Source organism: Pipistrellus kuhlii, unplaced genomic scaffold, assembly GCF_014108245.1.
Source record: "Pipistrellus kuhlii isolate mPipKuh1 unplaced genomic scaffold, mPipKuh1.p scaffold_m20_p_75, whole genome shotgun sequence".
NCBI lineage: Eukaryota > Metazoa > Chordata > Mammalia > Chiroptera > Vespertilionidae > Pipistrellus > Pipistrellus kuhlii.
This window is the reverse complement of record NW_023425579.1, coordinates 1,089,024-1,110,088: the sequence shown is the minus strand read 5'-3', so window position 1 is coordinate 1,110,088 and position 21,065 is coordinate 1,089,024. Positions and strand designations below refer to the sequence as shown.

General features: G+C 53.4%; 1 protein-coding gene across 4 annotated transcripts in view; it reads right to left on the bottom strand.

Annotated features, from left to right (window-relative positions):
- PLEKHA1 (pleckstrin homology domain containing A1) overlaps nt 1–17,647 on the bottom strand; it is a 28,587-nt gene extending 10,940 nt beyond the window's left edge. The window contains exons 1-6 of one of the 4 annotated variants that reach the window (XM_036423020.2): nt 17,424–17,640; nt 9,751–9,911; nt 8,826–8,882; nt 5,306–5,351; nt 3,958–4,055; nt 1,335–1,460 (exon numbers count right to left, since the gene is read on the bottom strand). In XM_036423020.2, the coding sequence (XP_036278913.1) occupies nt 1,335–1,460; nt 3,958–4,055; nt 5,306–5,351; nt 8,826–8,882; nt 9,751–9,891 (468 nt within the window). In that variant the 5' untranslated portion in view covers nt 9,892–9,911; nt 17,424–17,640. Of the gene's footprint in view, nt 1–1,334; nt 1,461–3,957; nt 4,056–5,305; nt 5,352–8,825; nt 8,883–9,750; nt 9,912–17,423 lie in introns of all 4 variants that reach the window. The other 3 variants (XM_036423018.2, XM_036423021.2, XM_045576128.1) reach the window with 3 other exon arrangements.
- Nucleotides 17,648–21,065: the final 3,418 nt, after the last annotated feature.

The window sequence follows — 21,065 nt, the reverse complement described above, 5'->3', positions numbered from 1 at the left end:
AGTATTAACCCACATGCTGTATTCACCAGACCTTGCATGACACCTGCACTTTCTGAGCAGCATTTCAAAACGTACAAAGAAGTTGAAAATTGGGTCTCTGAATAGTCTGCCTCAAAACAAGAAAAGTTCTATTGGGACGGTACCCACAAATTACCTGCAAGATGGGGGAAATGTGTGGCTAGCGATGGACATTACTTTGAACAAAGCACTTTCGATGTTTCTCTTGAAATTATCGTGTCTTTGATTATAAAAATCCGCATTAACTGGTACACCTGGCACTTTAAAAATGTACAGAAGGGCCACCACTGGTGTGGCTCAGTAGTTGAGCATTGACCCGTGCACCAAGAGGTCACCAGTTTGATTCCCGGTCAGGGCACTGGCCCAGGTTGCAGGCTTGATTCCCACTAGGAGGCATGCAGGAGGCAGCCGATCAATGTTCTCTCTCATTGACATTTCCATCTCTCTCCCTCTCCTTTCTTCTCTAAAAGCAATCTATAGTAATAAAAGCCTAATATGGTAATTAGACTGGTTGTCCTGGATGAAGCCGAGGCTGCAAGGAAAGTCCAGATCCCGGATGCCAGAGGGAAGCCGGTGCTGGCAACTGGGGGTGGGGGGGCTGGATTTCACGGACTGACACACATTCATCTGTCTGTGTGCATCGTCCTATGCAGGTAGCCACCACCACACTCCCTCACTGGCCACCACAGCTCCCTCTCTAGTCCACTCCCCAGCTCCTGAGCAGCCACGAACCTGTTCTCCATCTTCCTAGCCTACCGTTTAGAGAATATAATGCAAGTAGAGTCGGGAGGCCTGTGAAAGTGCTTTCTTAACCAGCACATTCTCTGGGGATGCAGCCAGCTACTCCTTGGACCAGCAGCCCACCCTCTTCCTGCTGAGCAGTTCGCCTGGTTTGACCGCTGTTAACCACTCACCCGCTAAACAGCTTTGGTGTTAGGTCCAACTTGGGGCTTTTAGCATAAAGCTGTCAAGAACATGCATGTACAGGTTTCTATATAAACATACGTCTCATTTCAATACATTACGGCCTACGAGTGTAAATGCTGGGTCATGAATTAACTACAAGTTTATTTTTATGAAAATCTGCCAAACGCTTTTCCGAAGGGGCCCTCCTACTTCCGTTCCCACCAGCAATGTGAGTACCAATCTCTCCACATCCTCGTTGGTGTCGCTGTTCTCCTAACTTCTGAAACCAGAGACACCCACGTACGCTTTCTGCACTCAGACTCCTGCACTGTCAGAGTCGCACTACTTCAGCCTGACAGCAGCACTGACATCACCCCGTGAGGAACTCTCCCACACAGCACCTGGCCTACCTGCGTCGGCGTGATGATGGGCACCCCGCCCACAATGTCCGTCCGGTAGGACACCTGCTTCTTCCCACAGTCCCCCGGGCGGCTCGGGTTTTCAGAATGAGGCTGTGCGTCTGACTGCTTTGGTACCTAAAACAGGAAGGGAAACGAATGATTTTGCAACCAGCATTCCAGACACCCTTTTACCACAGAATTTCCAGCTTAGTCTGCTTACATAACACTAACACGTGTAAGAACTGCTGACAGTGTGCGTGACTGTGAGTGCTCACACGACCACAGCCACCATTACCGAGGGCCCTGAGGGCAGGACTGGTTCCCACCACTCACCTCATCGTCCCGTCCAGCCCTCTCCCGAGGGCAGGTTCCCGGCAACCCCGAGACAAGGCTCCAAGGACGGAGACACCCCATTCCAGCCCACACTCAGCCGCCACATACACCCGCTTCCGGGACCTAACGCCGCATGCGGCTGAGCTGCCGTCTCTCCTTCCCTCCAGCCCACCCAGGACTCTGCATGTCCCTGTGGACAAGGACGGTGGCGTATTCGTCATTTCTGGCTTTGGGGCAGAGCTACTACTGGGCAATACAGAGTCTTCAGTACATGTTGGAAGACTCAATGGAACAATCTAAAAGCAGGAGAGACGGAAATATATATAGTTTTTATTGATTTTTAGAGAGAGAGGAAGTGAAAGGGAGAAACAATGAGACAGAAACACTAACATCGATTGGCTGCCTCCTGCATGACCCCTACAGGGGATCGAGCCCACAACCCAGTCACGTGCCCTGACTGGAATCGAACTAGTGACCCCTTGGTGCACGGGTCGATGCTCAACCACTGAGTCACCCAGCCAGGCAAAACTTGTTAGGAACTTTAAAAACTCTTAAGGAATTCCAATGCCTGTATCCGAGACAAACCCACAGAACAGGGAGCGGCTGCTAACATAGGAATTTCCTAGGTGAGCAGACACCTCACCAACGTGGAAGCAAAGGCATTGCAACTGCTTCATGTCCTGTGACCGGCCGCGAGCTCCCTCAGGAAGGCTGCAAGCTGCTGTCAGTGGGAACTGCCAGGCGGTCAGCTCGGCCAAGGGCCTGGGCCATCTCTCGAAGGCAGTGTTTCCCAAAGTGTGGTATGCGTACCCCCAAGGGAACGGGAAGAGTCTGGTGGGGGTACGTGTTGCACCGGAGTTTGGTGGGATATGCCCTGCACCGTGCTTAGCTGAGCCTAATTCTACGTTCTCATGAGTACGAAGGGTACTCAGCGTTACGAAAATTATGAAAGCGGTACACATATGTCAAAAGTTTGGGAAACACTGCTCTAAGGGATTCCCACAGAGATTGATAGGAAGAGGTGGAAGCCCTCAGTGACGGCCTCTTAAGGACAAGTTCTGCTGAGTCAGTTACAAAATGGCTTTCTTGAAGCGCACAAACCTGAAGTAACTTCTGCTTCTGCGGAGCAGATGTGCAGCTGCGTGCGGGGGTGTTTGTCAGAGGTGCTGGCAGGCTGCTCAGTGAGAGGCCAAAGCGCCGGCATCGCCTGAGCAGCCGCGGTGTGACTCCGCCCGAGTGCGACGTGAATGTGGGCCGAGCACGGCGATGGTTATGGAGGAGACTGTCTGGGTCCGTAAACACACAGGCCCCACAGACACCCTCCTGCCCCTTCCGAGCAGGCCCACTATGTGCTCCCCCCGTGCCAGGAGGAAAGAGGTGAGGGCATCACCAGGTCAGACCCCATGTCCTTGCTGACCTCCCAGCGGGAGGACAGAGCAGGACCGCGGCTGGCTGCACTGTGGGGCCTTCACAGCGGTGGCTCACAGCTCCCCTTCACCAGCAAGGGAACTGTGCAAGGCACTCGGCCCTTTTTATTGCATTTCATTTATTAAACGTAACTGTATTTTATTTATTAAACTCTGGTCAGCAGGAGGATATGGGTTCCAGGTGTGGGTCTCTGTGTGACAGGATGTCTGTGCTGCACTGTGTCCCCCCCAGCCACACCCTCTCCCGTCACCTTAGGTACTAAACCCTCCCAGGTCCCGCACCTCCACCTGCGTTAGGTACGCCTCAGGGCAGGGCCCGGCGCAGGTGACATCCAACACTCACGTCCCTCCGAAGACGGAGAAAGAAAGCCGCTCGGAGAGAAGTCGCCGCACAGAACTGGGCGTGAGGTAGCGAGTGCTGGCACGCGGGAGAAAGCGGGTGCGGCGAGAAGAGGAGAGCCCGAGACAAACTCCCGAGGCCCGTCCGATCGGCCCCTCAGCCGCGCTCAGTCCAAGCCCTCACACCCTCCCCCCCAGCAGCAGCCCGGTCGTGTGGGGCAGGAACCCTGCTCCCACCGGGGTGGAGGCGGAAGACGACTGCTCTGGAAGGAAAAGCCCACGCGCCCTCCAGGAGAACTCTGCGTGTTCCCAGACACGTGGCCACAGCAGGGCTGGAACCCCGGGACGCAGAGCGGGCTGGCCCCCATTCCCGGGCGGGTTTAGGGCAGTCACCACGGACAGGAAGTGCATTCACATTTTAAACACCGATCTCGTCTATCAACCTACTAGCAATTCAGTCATTATCCAGTAGGTGTGTTTGCAAAATGCACAATTACTTCCAGACATTAAAACTTTAAAATACAGATACTTACTGTAATTTTTATAGCTTTGTTCAACACATTGACCCATTCTACTAGGTCCTGCTGGTCATTGGCTTGTAGGAAATATTTCCTCATCCCTGCGTTCATCACTGTTGAGAGAAAAAATAAACTAAAATAGGTGAAATTGGGCACTTATTACCTCCAGGTTTGTGTTTGCAGCAAATGAAACACCATGCTAGGGTCAATGCTGTGACCTTCCTAGAACTGCTGCTATCACTCAGTAACAGGGTAACGTTCTTCCATTAAACAAAAACACAATATACTCGACCCACCCCCATGATGGACATGGAGGCTGCTCAATGTTTGAAATTATATAAACTGTCCCAATGACATACATTTCTCCATACTCAGGCTGGCATTCCTATGGGGTAAGTTTCTGAACATGAACGTGCTGGAGCAAAGGGAATTGATATTAGACGTTTTACAGATATTGGCAAGCTGTCTTCCCAGAAGGTTGACTCCCTTTATGCTCCCGCCAGCAGGCGGAGACCCTCGCCCCGAAGGCGCCTGGAGGCCCCAACCCCCACACACCCCACTGTGCAGCCCCAGGGCTGGACTCCCCCTAAAGTTCTCACCCTTCCTCTCCTCGCCGCCACCACCCTCATCCAGGCCCATCTGAACGGGGAACAGTTTGAAAGACACTTAACTCACCTACCAACACCAAAACTCCCTTATCCATACAAAACAAAACAAAACAAAACAAAAAACTCTACCTTCACCTATGCCCACTTTCCAGATGCTAATTCCTTTCCCATCGCTTAAAAATAGCGTGTCACCTCAGTCTCTCCCCTCCCTCCAGCTTCACAAGCCTCCTCTCCCCCTGTGCGCCCCTCCCCCCTGCACCTGCCCAGGAGGTCCACCCCCCCTTCTCCCCAGGGCAAAGGATGGTCAGGTGAGCGCACACCACCTCCAGCGTCCCCTCTGTCAGGGTGGCTCCCTGGCTCCCGAGATGCCCAATGAGGATCTGAAATTTCACACCTTTCCTCTCCTCCTGATGTGACAGACACAGGTACCAATCATTACTAGCAGCCCCAGTGCCAAACATGGCAGACACCTATCAGACATTCTAAGTGCCTGATAAAAAGGTCATCAGCTACCCTCAGCTAGCCAGAGGGGTAGGGGGGTGGGGAGGGTAGACTGGGCGAGACACCTGAGAGGGGGCGAGGGGGGTTGAGGGAGAATAGGGGGGCCGGGGAGAGCAGCAGCTCCCTTCCTCCCCAAGGCGGCTCCGGGGAGCCTGCCTGAGAACAGCTCCTCAGCCCTCAGGAGTGACCGCTTCCTCCACGTCAGGACGCAGTGACATGAACTCAGAACCAGGCCCTGGAAGACGGGTACTCACCAAAACAGAACTCCGCCTTTGGCCTCAGCTTAGTGGCATCGCTCACCTGCCGGAAAGAGAGGAGTCACTGCTGCCGCACGGACACCGCAGCCGGCCCCCGCGGAGCCACGGCCGTGCCGCTCTCCCCATCACCGCTGCCACACACAGAGGGGAGCAGACTCGAGCCGCTGAGAAAGGACCACGTTTGTATGTGGCTGCGGCTCCCCTCAGGAGCCTCCTCCATGTGCTCCGAGCAAACCTGTTTCTCCCACAGGAAGGGTGAGAACTCAAAGTGAGCCTCTGAGTTTTATGTCACGCATACAGATGTTTGTCGTTTAGTGTGTTTTTCAAAACGCCTCTACAAACCTATGAGTTCCTCCCGGACTGTCTGTTTCTAAGCTAGCTGTGAGCTCTAAGGGAAGACGGGGTGGGAGAGGGAATGCTTAAGGAAGTCCCGCAATCAGCAGGCACGAAACCGCGACGAGGAAGCAGACTGGCCCGGATCCTCTCCGGGACACGCGGGCAGGGTCGCCAGCCCGTGGTCCGCGATCCGAAAGGTGGGCGGGCGCCGCAGTGGAGCACCGGGGGAGGGGCTCGTCACCGCGCAGCACAGGCTGCTTCCAGCAGGGAGCACCGCCCGCCCCTGTGCGCTGCCCTCCTGTTGGTGACGCAGCCCCCGAAGCCCATTCATGCCCACAGCCTGCTGTGCCCAGCGTGGGACTGACACTGGAGCATCTGTTTTACCACGTGACCTAGCTATAAGCCACAGCTCTGAGTCACATGCAATGTGCTCCAGGAGGATTCTGGGGAAAGTGGCCCGTCTCCAAGTGAGTACAAACCCTACCACTCACACTTGCTAAGCTGGGGGCAGAGGTGAAAGTTAACAGAGAAAGTGACGTCCTCAAAGGGAAGCGATGGGGAAAACAGCTGCCGGGCAGCCCGTGGCTTAGTCAACAGCTCATTTTCACCGAGATCCCATTTTCCACTGAGACACAAAGTTACACTGAATGGAAACTGTAACTGAAAAAATAAAAACTAAAAGAAAGCATCCTTGATTAAAATCAAGTACAAATAAAGTGCCAATATAAAGAAAAATAAATAAAAGCACACTTTACCTTGGAAAAAATTTTAGAAATAAAAAGAGCTCCCGTTTTTAAAAAGACCAGGCAATCAGCAACTGTGGTAATGACACGAGCAGATGGACAACGGCTCCCTCAATGCCTGTGCCAGGAAAATGGCTTTCCCCTGACCTCCGAGGGAAAGATGCCGGCGGCACACTGACGCCGCAGTGCACGCATGCATGGACGCCGCAGTGCACGCATGGACGCCGCAGTGCACGCATGCATGGACGCCGCAGTGCACGCATGGACGCCGCAGTGCACGCATGGACGCCGCAGTGCACGCATGGACGCCGCAGTGCACGCATGCATGGACGCCGCAGTGCACGCATGGACGCCGCGCCGCATGCATGACGCCGCAGTGCACGCATGGACGCCGCAGTGCACGCATGCATGGACGCCGCAGTGCACGCATGGACGCTGCAGTGCACGCATGGACGCCGCAGTGCACGCATGGACGCCGCAGTGCACGCATGCATGGACGCCGCAGTGCACGCATGGACGCCGCAGTGCACGCATGCATGGACGCCGCAGTGCACGCATGGACGCCGCAGTGCACGCATGGACGCCGCAGTGCACGCACGCATGGACGCCGCAGTGCACACACGCATGGACGCCGCAGTGCACGCATGGACGCCGCAGTGCACGCATGGACGCCATGGACGCCGCAGTGCACGCATGGACGCCGCAGTGCACGCATGCATGGACGCCGCAGTGCACGCATGGACGCCGCAGTGCACGCACGCATGGACGCCGCAGTGCACGCATGGACGCCGCAGTGCACGCATGGACGCCGCAGGCAGTCAAGCAAACTGGGGACCTGGGTGTCCTGCACCAGGAATTCTATGCTTCCTATTAACGGTCTGTATAGATTTTAAGCTGCAAGCTACCCTGAAGCATTTATTAAATGTCTTAATTTAAAAAGAGGAAAAAAATTTTTTTTCAGAAAGTCTTCATTTATGGGAACATTTGTTTTATAAATTTACATTATATGGCCTTAACATAAAAAGTTTCCCTTAAAACATGTAATCTTTATTGTCCAATGGCTGATTCTTTTGTCAATGAGAATGAATAGTTCTATTGTTATACTGATAACGAAGTATTTTATTTATAAAAATATCTTTTAAACAGAGACACACTGTAAACTAGTCTCTTGCTAAAGACCTTGCTGACAAATCCTGACATATGCAAAACAATAAGCATATGCATCTTCTTAAGCTACTATGTTGCTACTTTTCAAATCTCAGATCTTAAATCATCCACAAAAAAATAAAACACAAAAAAAACCCAGAATAGAAAATACCTGACATTATCAAATCAAAATTTTTGAAAAGAAAAATAGTATTACAAAAATGCCAGAAAAGCCCAGCTGGTGTTGTTCAGTGGTTAAGCATTGACCCGAGAACCAGGTCACGGTTTGATTCCCTGTAAGACACATGCCTAAGTTGTGTGCTCGATCCCCAGTGGGGGCTTGCAGGAGGCAGCCAAACAATGACTTTCTCTCATCACTGATATTTCCATCTCTCTCCCTTTTCCTACCTCTCTGAGGAGGAAATACCAGAAAAATCAACACACAAGGAAACGCATTAGTAGAGAGAAAGTTAAAGATTGAGGGTGGGGGGAATCATTCTGCTATCATAGAGACTAGAGGCCCAGTGCACAAATTTGTGTCTTAATTTAAAGGTCCCTCAGCCTGGTCTGCAGGATCAGGCCAAAAACAACTCTCCTACCTCCCGCGAGGGGTCCCAGATTGCAAGAGGGTGCAAGCCAGGCCGAGGTACCCCACCAGTGTATCATCGGGGCCAGGGAGAAACTGCAGGTGGGCTCCAGGGCATGCCTGACCCATCTCACTCAGTCCCGATCAGCCGGACCCCAGCAGCAAGCTAACCTACCTGTCGGGAGTATCTGCCCTATGACAGACACTGGTCAGTGCACAGCATAGTGAGCAGTTGAATGGCCTTAGCATAACATTAACATAATACACTTTGGTTGAACGGCTGATCAGATAACTGGACACTTAGCATATTAGGCTTTTATTATATAGGATGGTTCATACTTTCCTCAAAATAAAGCATAAAGAAAAAATAAAGGTAATGGAAACAGTTTAATGTAATACAGACTTAGAAAAATGTTCTGTTTCCCATAGAACCTAATTGCTGATTTCTCTCGTTCTGATGTTCACTAATCTCATCACAGAAGTTACTGTAAAAGTTTGCAATGTGTAACATCCTGTAAGTTAATTCCATATTCCTCCTAACTTTATCAAAAACATGCTAAGCATAGTATTCAGGTCCTATTTTCAGCATGATTTGAACCTGAACACCATCATTAAATGGCATAGAAGGAAACTGTTCCTTTTGTTCGCACTGCCATTCTGAAAGACTTCAATTCAAGCACAAATGTAGTTAGTACAGAAAGATCACCTTTGAAATGTAGGTGAGTTTGATGGCTCCGACCCGGGACGACCCTGAAGGGAGGTTCTAGAAGAAATTATTGATACAGAGTTAATATCCAGCCTCGTGACCTTGTTGTAATTCTTTACACATTTAAAAAGTTAACAAATTGAAACTTTTAGTATCACATTTTATACATCAGCCTTTTCAGTTCAAGTGCCTCCTAGGTCTGAAATCAGTCTGCTATCCATCTTGACAACATGGATAATAGTCTACTGTCTCACCGCAGCAGACTCTGTAACAACAGAGCTGTCTGTGCCACTGAAACTGAGCTCTTCCTGAGCGCAAAGCCCACCACCCAGCCCTCGCCGCATGGCGGCTGCTGAGCATCACCCTGTGCCTGAGAGGCTGTCAGTTCACGTCCTGGCTAGGCACAGTCCCGGGGGCAGACTCAATCCCCAGGAGGGGGTGTGCAGGAGTAGCCACTCTACACTTCTCTTTCACTGATGTTTCTCTCCCTCCCCCTACCCCTCCACCAGGAAGGGCGCTCGCTGACACGCCAGTTCTCACAATGGAAGGCCGACATCGTGCGGGAGCCAGCTAGTGCGCAGCGTGTTGCCACCTTAGGGACAGCGGCGGTCGCCAGCCGGTGGTCGGGACTGCTGTCCGCGAGGTCTGAAAGGTCGGCACTGCTAACTACAGGTTCTAAGTGTTCTAGCAGAGCTCGTGCTTCTCACCCCGGAGGAAAAGCATAGGTGATGCATCCATTTTTACAAATAAAGTTTGTTTCATCTTCTGAGACAGCAGGGCAGGGAGGGTGCCCGCGCAGAAACAAGTCTAAATACATACTGTTTTGGAAGACAAATCACAACATCACAGGACGTCAAATGCTTTGACAACGAACACTCTGGCATGCATGCTTTTGAAGAAAGGAAGCCCCTTGGATTTTACAAACCTGTGGATTGTCCATGTACCATACAAAACTGTCTTCTCTGGTATCCAGTATGAAGTACCTTCGAAGAAATTTACCACTGTTCTCATTTTCTTCGATGTCTAGAAAACCACAGATGCGGTTCTGACGATCCACATAAGGCATTTCTGAGCTTGCACATCACACTGTAAGACAGAAGCACCACGGGTCAGTGTTCCTCAGGGACCGTGAGGACACCTGTGTTGTGGTAGGATTTCTTCAACCACTTCCGACAGCAGTGGGAGCGGGTCAGGGCGAACACGTACAAAGCCTGGGCCAAAGTCACTTGTAAAATCAGGGCGGCTGTTCACACCGGGGAGGGCGGGGGAGGCTGGCGCCTCACCTGAATAACCCACAGTACTTACTTTTCCCCAAACCCACCCAAGTGGACCGAAGACTCAGCCACCCACACTTGCATCTCCTCACCTGTAAGTCAGGATCCAGGGGATCTAAATACACAAAACAGCGGTGGCGAACTTCCACCGGCCGCTGACTGTGTGCTGGGCTCTGAGCTTCCTTCCCACGCACTTTCTCATGTGATCCTCAGTGACCTGAGTAGCACCATCTTTCCCATTCCAGACAAGAAGCTTACCACTGGGGAGGAAGTGCTTCTCAGACTAGAGAACCAGTTGGAAACGGATCAAAACGTGACCAGATCCTTGGACTCTGCAGCTTGTATTTAATCTCTACACCACTCTGCCTCTCCAAAACCTTTCCATTCTTAAAACTAAAACAAATCAAAACAAAGCCAGCTACCACCATGAGGAGATAGAAGCAGGCACTGCACCTCCTGACGGGCTGCAGCACCGCCGATGACGTGAACCCGCTGTGACCAGAGAAAGCTGTCTGTCACCTGCATCTCTCACCGAGCTCCCTATTCCCAACCACGATGGACAGGACAGGAAGGACACCGAGGAACCCGATAAACTGGGTTCAATCACCAAAGCCACACGGGGAGAGGCCAGGACACAGCCCCGTTTCTTCAGCAAAACTACGCCTCTGGGGAAGGAGAGGGTGCGGGTGAGGGAGGCCTCGGAGACGGCGCACTGTGGTCTGAAGGGCTGGCCTTGCGCTGCTCTGATGAACGTGAGAACTGGGACCTGGGTTACAAACAGGATGGCAGTCACTCTCTCTAGAAACACGCGAGGGCTCCGTCCTGACGAGCCTGGCGCCTGTGCCCAGCACCTCTCGGGGCAGAAAGGGTTTCTCTGATCGGCTCTGGTTTAAAGGCTCAGGAAGGTTAACTCAGAGAAACTCCGTCAGGACGAGCAGACTGCACTGCCTGATTTCCAGATTTACAATGAAGCCACAGCAATAAAGACAGGGTAGGGCTGGTGAGAAGATGGTCCTAATGAATCAACAAATCTGCAGAGCACCCAGAAACAGAACCACACGTGCTGTCAACGTTTTCAACAAAGGCTTCCCCAGGGGATGGTGCTGACACGGCTGCTGTCCATTTGAAATCAATCAGCTCGAAGTGGTCAGGGCGCTAACTAAAGGCTGCAGCAGGACAGTTCCCAAGAAACCCCGGGGGCACGTCTGAGGGCCCTGTGTGGAGCCGGACACCAGACAACACAGAGCAGCTGGGTCAGTAACAGCTCCTACACTGGACAGAGTTACAAGTAAGGGCTTCTCTATGACGGAAACAGTAAGAAATCAAAACAAAAAAGGAAGAACAAACAAACAAATCCAAAGACAAGCCACAGATGGGAGAAAATATCCAGTACATTTATACCAAATATCCAAGAACAGGCAAAGAATTATTATTATAATAAAGCAAACAACCATGTAGAAAAATGGGCAAAAAACATATAGACAAGCCAAAGAAATATATCTATATGTGGTAAATCAGCACATAAAAAGATGATCATCATTACTCAGGAACACCAGAAGATGCCACCACATACCTACGAGAATGGCTAAAACAAACAAAAAGCACCTAAAAGCAAACAAACAAAAAACCTGGCACTACCAAATGCTGACAAGCATGAGCAAATGAACACTCTGGCATACACTGATGATGGGAATGCAAAATGATACGGCACCATGGGAACACAGGTTGGCAGATTCTTATGAAGGTATATACATATTCTTATGATATGAGCCAGCAATCCCACTCTTAGGTATTTATCCACGTGAACTGAAAGCTTATATTCACACAAAACACCTGCATGGAAATGTTTATAGCAACACTGTCCACACCTGGCAGAAGCACAAACACCCCAAATGTCGCTCCATCTGGTAAATGAATGAACTCTGATAGGCCCTATGGAATACCAATCAGCAACATAAAGGACAAAGCGACTGATACACACCACATGAGTAAATCTCAGAAGTCCTTTGCTAAGATAAAAAGGAAGGAGGGAAGGAGGGAAGAAAGGAGTGAGGCAGGGATAGGAGGGAAGGAGGGAAAGAGGGAGGGAGGGAGGGAGGGAAGGACTGAGACAGCTCATATCTCAGCAGGTGGGGAGGGGGTGACTTTAGGGTGAGTCCTTCCTCACTGACCGTGTTTCTCTGCTGGGAGCACAGGCTCCAGGAGAGCAGGGCTTGTGTTTCTGTGGACGAGGGCATTTCTAATGCCTGAAACAGCTGCTGGCACATGGGAGGCACTTGGTAACAATTTGTTGAGTGAAGTGTTAAGAAACCCATAATTACTGCAACTAATCTGAATGTTTAATTTTCCAAAAACAAACTTGCATCCTCATCAGACAAGAAATCATCCAGCAGATTTATCGGGCTGGTTTGTTTAGACGACGGACGGAAAAAGGTTCAAACACTATATTTTTGTATGGATTTGTATCATTTTTAGTCAAGTTAGTATGAGGCAAGAATAGATAAAATTATATGACTAAAACATCCCCAATATTTATCCTTCAGCATTTCTTATGCTCTAGCATATCCCATATAATAAAAGGCTAATATGCAAATTGTCCCCTTGACTGGGAGTTTGACCAGGGGGCATGGCCAGCTGGTGGCCCATGGTCCCGCCCCCTGGCCAGCCCAGCCTGATTGGCGCAGGTCTGCCAGCCCCAGGGCCCAACCCCACAAGAGCACAAATTTGCACTCCACGCCTCTAGTGATTAGATAATACAATCAGTGATAAATTAACAAACTTGTAGTTAATACTTCATCAGCAGGAACCAGGAAGTAAGCCAAAAAAGTGAAAACAGAAGTCAGAGACAGAAAAGAAAAGAAAAAGGAGTGAAGTTCTGCAGAGTGAGACCTGGCTAGGCCTCAGGACCTTGCTATTGTTACCTGGATGTTGTGTGAGACCACCCTGATTCTCCCCAAACTACAGACACACACATAGCTAAGCAGGTACCTGCATCGGCCAAACCTCTGGGGAGCCCACACGGGCATCCCCCCAGACCTCTGGGCTCCCCACCATACAAACAGCTGGTGTGAATCACTCAGAAGTCCTGTAAGTCTCCAGAGAGAGCACAGGGAACAGAGGGGCACTCACCCCAAATGGGGGCAGCGGACACTAAGAGCATCGTCCACGAGAGAAGGGCCAGAGAGCCCAGCACCCCTTCTCTGGTTCAGTGTCTGAACAGGAAGTGCAGGCCAGGAAGGGGGCCACCGCTCGGCGTCACAAGGAAATGGTGTCAGTGGGTTCCGGGAAGCTGCAGGAGGTAACCAGGGGGTATCTAGCTGGCGTGAATGAAACCGGGCCGCACGAGAACACATCCCCAGCCACCTGGGCACACGCCCCAGGAGCCCAGGGAGGACTGGCAGGGACAGGAGAGGAGTGCAGGCAGCTAACGTCAGGCCCGGAACTCGGGGTTGAGGGCGCTCCCTGCACCAACTCCCCAAAGCCCCGGGTGGACTCCTGTTAGGACCCTGGCTGCCACTGAGAGCTTGGGTGTTTTTTGTTTTTTAATATATTTGTATTGATTTCAGAGAAGGAGGGAGGGGGAGAGAAACATCAATGAGAATCATTCATCAGCTGACTCCTGCAGGTCCCCTACTGGGGCTCGAGACCGCAACCCAGGCCTGTGCCCTGACTGGGAATGGAACCGTGACCTCCTGGTTCATAGGTCGGCACTCAGCCCCTGAGCCAGCCCTGATACTCCCAGGCCAGAACTGCTGTCCTTTCACTGCTTCTTCTGACCAGAGATCCCAAAGAAGGCCTGCCCCGGGCACACCTCCACCCGCCCATCCAGGGCTCCTGCACGTGGCCCAGCCCTGGTCAGTAAGGGAGAAAAGCTTCACAGCACAGGAGACCGAGGTTTACCCGGAAACAGGGTAGGCTGGAGCTTTTAAAAAAATATATAGATATATTTGTATTTATTTTTTACAGAGAGGAAAGGAGAGGGATAGAGAGCTAGAAACATCGATGAGAGAGAAAAATCGACCAGCTGTCTCTTACACAACCCAGGGCTCCTGGGGGCACATCCCCTCAGTGCCCGTGGCCTGCCTTTCTCAGAAAGGAGCCAGCGGGCCCAGAACCCAGAGCCGGGCTCCAGTCTAAGCCATATGAATGGGCTCAACACACCTGCTGGAGGGCACCCCCCCAGACTGACGCGGCAGTTACGGATCCCAGGGTTTCTCACAGGAAACTGACAGGCAGGGACTGACCGGTCAGACGTACTCACAGGTTTGCGGAGACCCTAAACGGCTCATTTCCTTTCACGTTCAACAGAGATTCCAGCTCAAAAAAGCTTATGCAATAAACCCCCAAACACTATCTTCCTGAACGCACCCACTCCTCTATCAGAAGCTCACCGAGCAGCAGGCGTGTCTGCCGAAGTGTCGTCCAGGAATTCCCAGGTCAGACATTCTGTCACACAGGAGCTACTCGGAAGGATATTCCTTGGAGCTCAAATGGCTTACCGTCACTCAGTAAGCGTAACAGAGACCTATGGCTGTTAGCAGCTATCAACAGGAATTTTGAGTTTTAAATGAAAACACCCCCTATTTTTATGTTCCTAAAAATAACTAAGCATTACAGACATGTGTCTGCCTGAAGAACCTGCTTCTGATACCTCATCAGTTTCCAAATGTGTGTCCTTATAAAAGGTCAAAAGAATGAAGCTAACTTCCCTCTTTACCTCCTGGGAAGCATTTTATTGTCTCACTGAGACCTGAGTGAGAGGAGGGACAGAGAGGTGTAGCAGGGCATTCTGACATCACCAAAGCAAAGCTCCCGCAGGTGAAGGCATTCTGACATCACCAAAGCAAAGCTCCCGCAGGTGAAGCGGTGCTGGGGAGACCTCGCTGCTCACAGCGAGGCCGTTAGTGCTGTAACACTGAAAGCTTCTATCAGTAAGAGCCGAGTGTGAGTAACTAGGGTCGCTTCACTCCATTCTCTCCAGAAAACCTTTATCTTCCCCGTTCTTTGGTGTTGTTGCTAACCCTCACCCATTGATTTTTTAGAGTAAATGGGGGTGAGAGGGAGGGAGAAAGAGAGAGAGGGGAAGGGAAGGGGGGAGAGCCAGAGAGGAACCCTTGAGAGAGACACCTCTCTCTCAACAATTGCTTGCCTCTTGTACACGCCCCAACGGGGGCTTAGGATCGAACCTGCAACCACAAGGGTACCTGCCCTTGACCAGGGAATCAAACCTGTGACCCTCTGGTGTGTGGGCAATAGCTCTAACCACTCAGAACACCCACTAGGCCTTTCCCATTCTTAAATGACAGAGGAATAAAAAGCACCGCCTGACCAACTTGGCTCAGTGGTTGAGCAACAACCCAAGAACCAGGTCTTCACTGGTACAATTCCTGGTCAGGCACAGGCCCAGGTTGCAGGCTCCATCCCCAGGAGGGGATGTGCAGGAGGCAGCCGATCAATGATTCTCCCATCACTGATGTTTCTCTCTTCCTCTCCCTTCCTCTCTGAAATCAATTAGAAAACAAAACAAAAAAATACATTGAAAAGAGGGTAACCATTTAACATCAAGCAATATTTCAATATTTCAAGCAAAATCTGACTTAAATTGTTCTAGTAAATTCGTTTATAGATTTCATTCTGGGTTATAAATCACCATGGAGTCAAAATAACTGGTTTTTGCAGTGTGACTATAAGAACTTTTTTTTTTAAAGCTGCATTAGATGTTTCTGGGGAAAAGCGCCTATAAACACATGAAGTGTCCCCGTCTTTCCCCAGTCCTTCTAGGAGCCCCCCACCATCACGTCCTACCCAGGAACAATCAGTGCCCGCGGTTCCTCACAAACAAAGCCTCGCCTGAACGTCCCGCACACTTACTTCTTTCTAAAAGGGGCCTTCCGCTCCGCCGGCTTCCGAGTGATTGTGCCTCATCCTGTTGTGCTGTTCCCCCGGTCCCCGGCCCGCTCCCGGGCCCCCTCTGTCCGCTCCGCCGGCCCGCGGACGCGGGAGGAGAGGGCGCAGCCCGCTCCCCCCGGAGCAGCCACAAGACCACAGGCGCTGGGAGCGTCTCCGCACAGCCGCACCCTCACCCAGTGGCCAGGGGACCGGCCCGCACCCGGACGCAGGGCTCCTCCGGGGAACCGGCCCGGAGCCCGGGGCCCAGCGCCGTCCACGAACCGCCGTGACCGCTCCGCTCGTCCCACCCGCGTGGGCGCCGCGGACCGCGCTCCGCGGGAAGATCAGAACGGGGAGCCAACAGCTCTATTTGTTTCTGTTTTTGTTTTTTGTGTGTGTTTTTTTTTTGGGGGGGGTGTAAGATGAAGATGTGCGTGTGCAATGGAACAGGCATCTCCGTCCGGACGGACCGCACCGCTTGGTGAAATAAGCCCAGTCCTTCAGATGAAGAAAGCCCCGTTTTATTTACAAAAGGACCTTTTTAGCCTTTTCCCGGGAGCCCAGCAGGCGCGCCCGCACTGTGCTGTCTGTGCTTCCAGGGCGGGACCCGCGCACACGGGGCGCCCCGAGCTCAGGCCGCGTCCCCGCCGCCAACCCGGGAGGGGCCCCGGGGGGGAGGGGGCTCAGGGGGGGAGGGGCGCCGGGGGGGGGGGGCCCCGGGGAGGGGGGGCCCCGGGGAGGAGGGGCTCCGGGAAGGGGGGGCCCCGGGGAGGGGGAGCCCCGGGGGGGAGGGGCTCAGGGGGGAGGGGTGGCCCCGGGGAAGAGGGGCTCCGGGGAGGGGGGCTCCCGGGGGGAGGGAGCTCCCGGGGGAAGGGGCTCCGGGGGAGAGGGCTCCTGGGGAGGGCTCGGGGAGGGGGGCAACGGAGGAGAGGGGTCCGGGAGAGGGGGTTCCGGGCGAGAGGGGGTTCCGGGGGGGGGAGAGGGTCCCGCCCCCTCCCCAGGCCGCCGGGGCTGCAGGTGCGCAGGTGACGCGCTCAGACCGCGCGGCGGGGCGGGGACCGGCGCGTCCGAAGGGCGAGCTGCGCCCCAAGCCGGACCCGCCGGACCCGCCGCCCGAGGGGAACCCACCGCCTCAGGGGGACCCGCCGCCGGGGCCGGACCCGCCGCCCGAGGGGGACCCGCCGCCGGAGGGGGCCGCGGCGCTGCCTGGGGCCGGGGCCGGGCCGAAGGGGCTCCGGGCGGCGGGAAGGGCGCGGCCCGCGGGGTGCGGAGCCTGGGACGCTGGCCCCCGAGGCCGCCCGGACGCCGGAGGCCGCACGGTGAGGCGCCGCGGGGAGAGGACCCTCCCGCCCGCCGGCCCCGCAGGTGAGCGCCGGCCTCGCCCAGGTGCGGGCCCGGGAGGCCGCCGCCCGCCGCCGCGCCCGCCCGCACTCACCAGCGCCGCCGCCCCTCCGCGCACCGCCGCCGCCTCCTGCTCGCTCCGCCGGCGCGGCGCTCCGGGCCCGCCTCGCCCGCCGGCTCCGCGGCCTCCGCCGGTCCCCTCGGCGCCCGGCCGCGCTCCCGCCGGCGCCCAGCCCGAGCGGAGCCCACGGCCCTGCGCACTGCGCACGCGCGCCGCGGCCCCAGACGGCGGCCGAGATTCCCGAGCGGCACTCCCAGGCCGCGAGACTACAACTCCCGGCAGGCGCCGCGCGGCCCGGCGGGCCGGGTATCCGGTGTCTTCCTGGTTCCCCGGGACGAGGCTCGGGCCCGTCGGGGCTGGTCGCGCTTAGAGCTCTAGGCCCCTGCGCGGCGGAGCATCCTGGGATTCGTAGTTTTCGGCCACAAGGGGCTTGGCTCGGGGGCGGGACTCCGGATTCTCTGATGTCATCGCTTGGAATAGAGCTTCCTGGCAGCGGGATCCATAGAGAATGGCTTCCTGCGTTTGCAGATCATCTGTTTGTCCGCCTTCCCAGCGTCAGTGCAGGAGGCACAGACGCCCTGGCTGTGGCGTGACCCGCAAACCGTGCTTCTCAGCTCCTCTGCGCCCTAACCATTCCTACCCAGACTGTAGCTCCACCTCCTGCCCTAGGGGACCCGGGCCTAAGAGACACTTCTTAAAGGGTCAGGTGACAGTCTTTCAGAAAAGATGGAGAAGAACCGTGCCTCTTCAGAAATATTTATTCACAGTTAACTCCTCTGGTGAGCACCTACTGTGTGCCACGTCCCATGATGGGCACGAGGCCCGCATCTGAGACCGAAACAGGCTCCACCAGACCTCCACCGAGCCTGCAGGCTGCCAGGGGAGCTAGCTAGTCCTTAAGATAATTACAGGTGTCAGTGCCATGCAGGAACTGGGCAGGCCAGAGAGAGAGCGGGGGAGGAGAGGCCTGGAGGGCAGTGAAGGCTCTCTGAGGAGCTGGTATTTGGGCTGGAACCTGAAAAATGAGAATTACTCAGCTATGCCAGTGTTTCCCAAACTTCTCTCATGATGAGAATCGCCTGGTGGAGTTGTTTAAATACAGATTCCCAAATCCCAACTAAGAAGTGCTAAGCTAGAATTTTTGGGAACATATAGGTAAAATTGTATACTTAACAGATTCCTGATTCCCAAAAATTCTAGTTTAGCTCTTCTTTGTTGGGATTCAGGAAACTGTATTTTAACAACTCCACCAGGCGATTCTCATCATGAGAGAAGTTTGGGAAACACTGAGCTATGCCAAGGGCTGGGAAGAATGGCACGCCATGCGTTCCGCGTGCACGGCACACACCGGGCCCTCAGGCCCTGTCTGTTGTGTGTGTCCTCCTTCCTTCCCTTCCCCTGCACGGCCTTAGATCCCCTCCTTCCCTCCTCACGTCGGCATCACGCTGTTCAGAACATCCCTCCCACAGGAAGATGTGCGGGAGACCAATCAGTGCCCGCAGGAGGACACACCGAGGCGGCCAGGACAGAGGTGCACATTAAATGCCACCGAGCCTGTGGCAGGCGGGAACTCTCACTGCCTAACCCCTCCTGTAGTTGGGAACTGGGTGGCTCAGGGGTTGAGCATTGACCTATGAACCTGAAGGCTACAGTTCAATTCCCGGGTCAGGGCACAGGCCCGGGTTGCAGGCTCGATGCCCAGGAGAGATCCATGATTCTCTCTCATCATTATGTATTATGTTTCTGTCTCCCTCTCCCTTCCTCTCTGACATATATATATATATATTATATATATATATTATATATATATATATATATATATATATAATAAAAGTCTGTGCCCTCAGCCTGGCCTCCTGATTCAATTCTGTTCATGAGGCAGAAAATCATATTTGGAGTGCTTTTATTAGGATCCTAAAGGAAACTTTGACTTTTTAAATATATATATATATATATATATATATATATATTTATATTTATATATTTATTATATTGATTTTTTACAGAGAGGAAGGGAGAGAGATAGAGAGTTAGAAACATCGATGAGAGAAACATCGATCAGCTGCTTTCTGCACATCCCCCACTGGAGATATGCCCTCAGCCAAGGTACATGCCATTGACCAGAATCGAACCTGGGACCCTTGAGTCCGCAGGCCGACGCTGCATCCACTGAGCCAAACCGGTTAGGGTGAAACTCCGACTTTATCTCCTCTGAATCCATGGGAATGGAAGACGGCTGGAGGCCTGCCTGCCTAGTCTCACCTGCGTGACGGTAGCAGCTTGTGGCACTCGCTGCATGGCCCTCAGTGACCAGCCGTGTTCAGAGCCCCACGCCCAGAGGGCAGTGAAAACGCCTCGTCAGCTTCAGGGAAGGCTCCGGTCCCGGCTTTACAGACTCCCACCTCCCACATCCCCGAGACCACTGGCCTTTTTCTTTCAGAAAACCCTGGTCTGCAGACACCGTCTCCTCCAGGCCTCCTGTCCTCACCTGCTCACCAGGTGAAAGTGTTTGGTTTCACCAGTTTGTGGGCTGCCCAGAGCACTCTTTCCTCTGGTCCACAGTGGCCTTTGGGGTTTTTGTTTTTAAAAATATATATTTATTGATTTTTTACAGAGAGGAAGGGAGAGGGATAGAGAATTAGAAACATCAATGAGAGAGAAACATGGATAAGCTGCCTCCTGCACGCCCCCTACTGGGAATTTGCCCACAACCAAGGTACATGCCCTTGACCTGAATCGAACCCTGGGACCTTTCAGTCCGCAGGCCAACGCTCTATTTACTGAACCCAAATGGCTAGGACTTGTTTTGTTTTTTAATTAAATTTTTATTGGTTTCAGGGAGGAAGGGAGAGGGAGAGAGCGAGAGAAACATCAAAGTGAGAGAGAATCACAGGTCAGCTACTGTAGAGGCTGGGTTAGGGTTAGGGTTAGGGTTAGTTTAGGGTTAGGGTTTGGTTAGGGTGGAGTTAGGGTTAGGTTAGGGTTAGGGTAGGGTTAGGGTAAGGGTTAGGTTAGGGCTGCAGTGTAAGCAGGCCTTGGGGACAGCCTCCTGGAGGAGGACTTGGGTCCAGCCTATAAATGCAGTCACAGAAAATAATCCTCTTTGGGCTCCTCTCTCCACCTGCCTTGTTTGGATGGAGAGTTTGTTATGTAACTGTGCTTTCTCAAGTCCGTGGAATATTCCCTGTTGAAATGACAGCCTAGGAGCCAACCGGTCATGTTCCCCGGAGACTGGTCATCCTAAGAAAATGGTGCGGAGCCTGAAGTCCGGAATGTTCCGTTTACATTTATTTATTCATTTATTTTTAATACATTTCTGTTGATTTCAGAGAGGAAGGGAGAGAGAGAGAGAGAGAGACGTCACTGATGAGAGAGAGTCATGGATTGGCTGCCTCCTGCTCCCCCCATATGGGATGGAGCGCACAGCTGCTGGCCTCTTGGTTCCTGGGCCGACCCTGAGCCACGGAGCCACACTGGCCAGGCTGCCGTTCACCTTTAACCCGTCCCGCGCCAGGCCCCGCATGTGGAGAGCACTCTGACGTTCACGCAGGAGGTCATGCCGAGCCCCTTCTCCGTGGAGTGTGCGGAGGGCACGTGTCCGGCCCGGAGCCACATGGGAAGGTGCTGGGCGCAGTCGCCCCTCGAACATGTGACCTCCCCGCCCAGCATCCACCC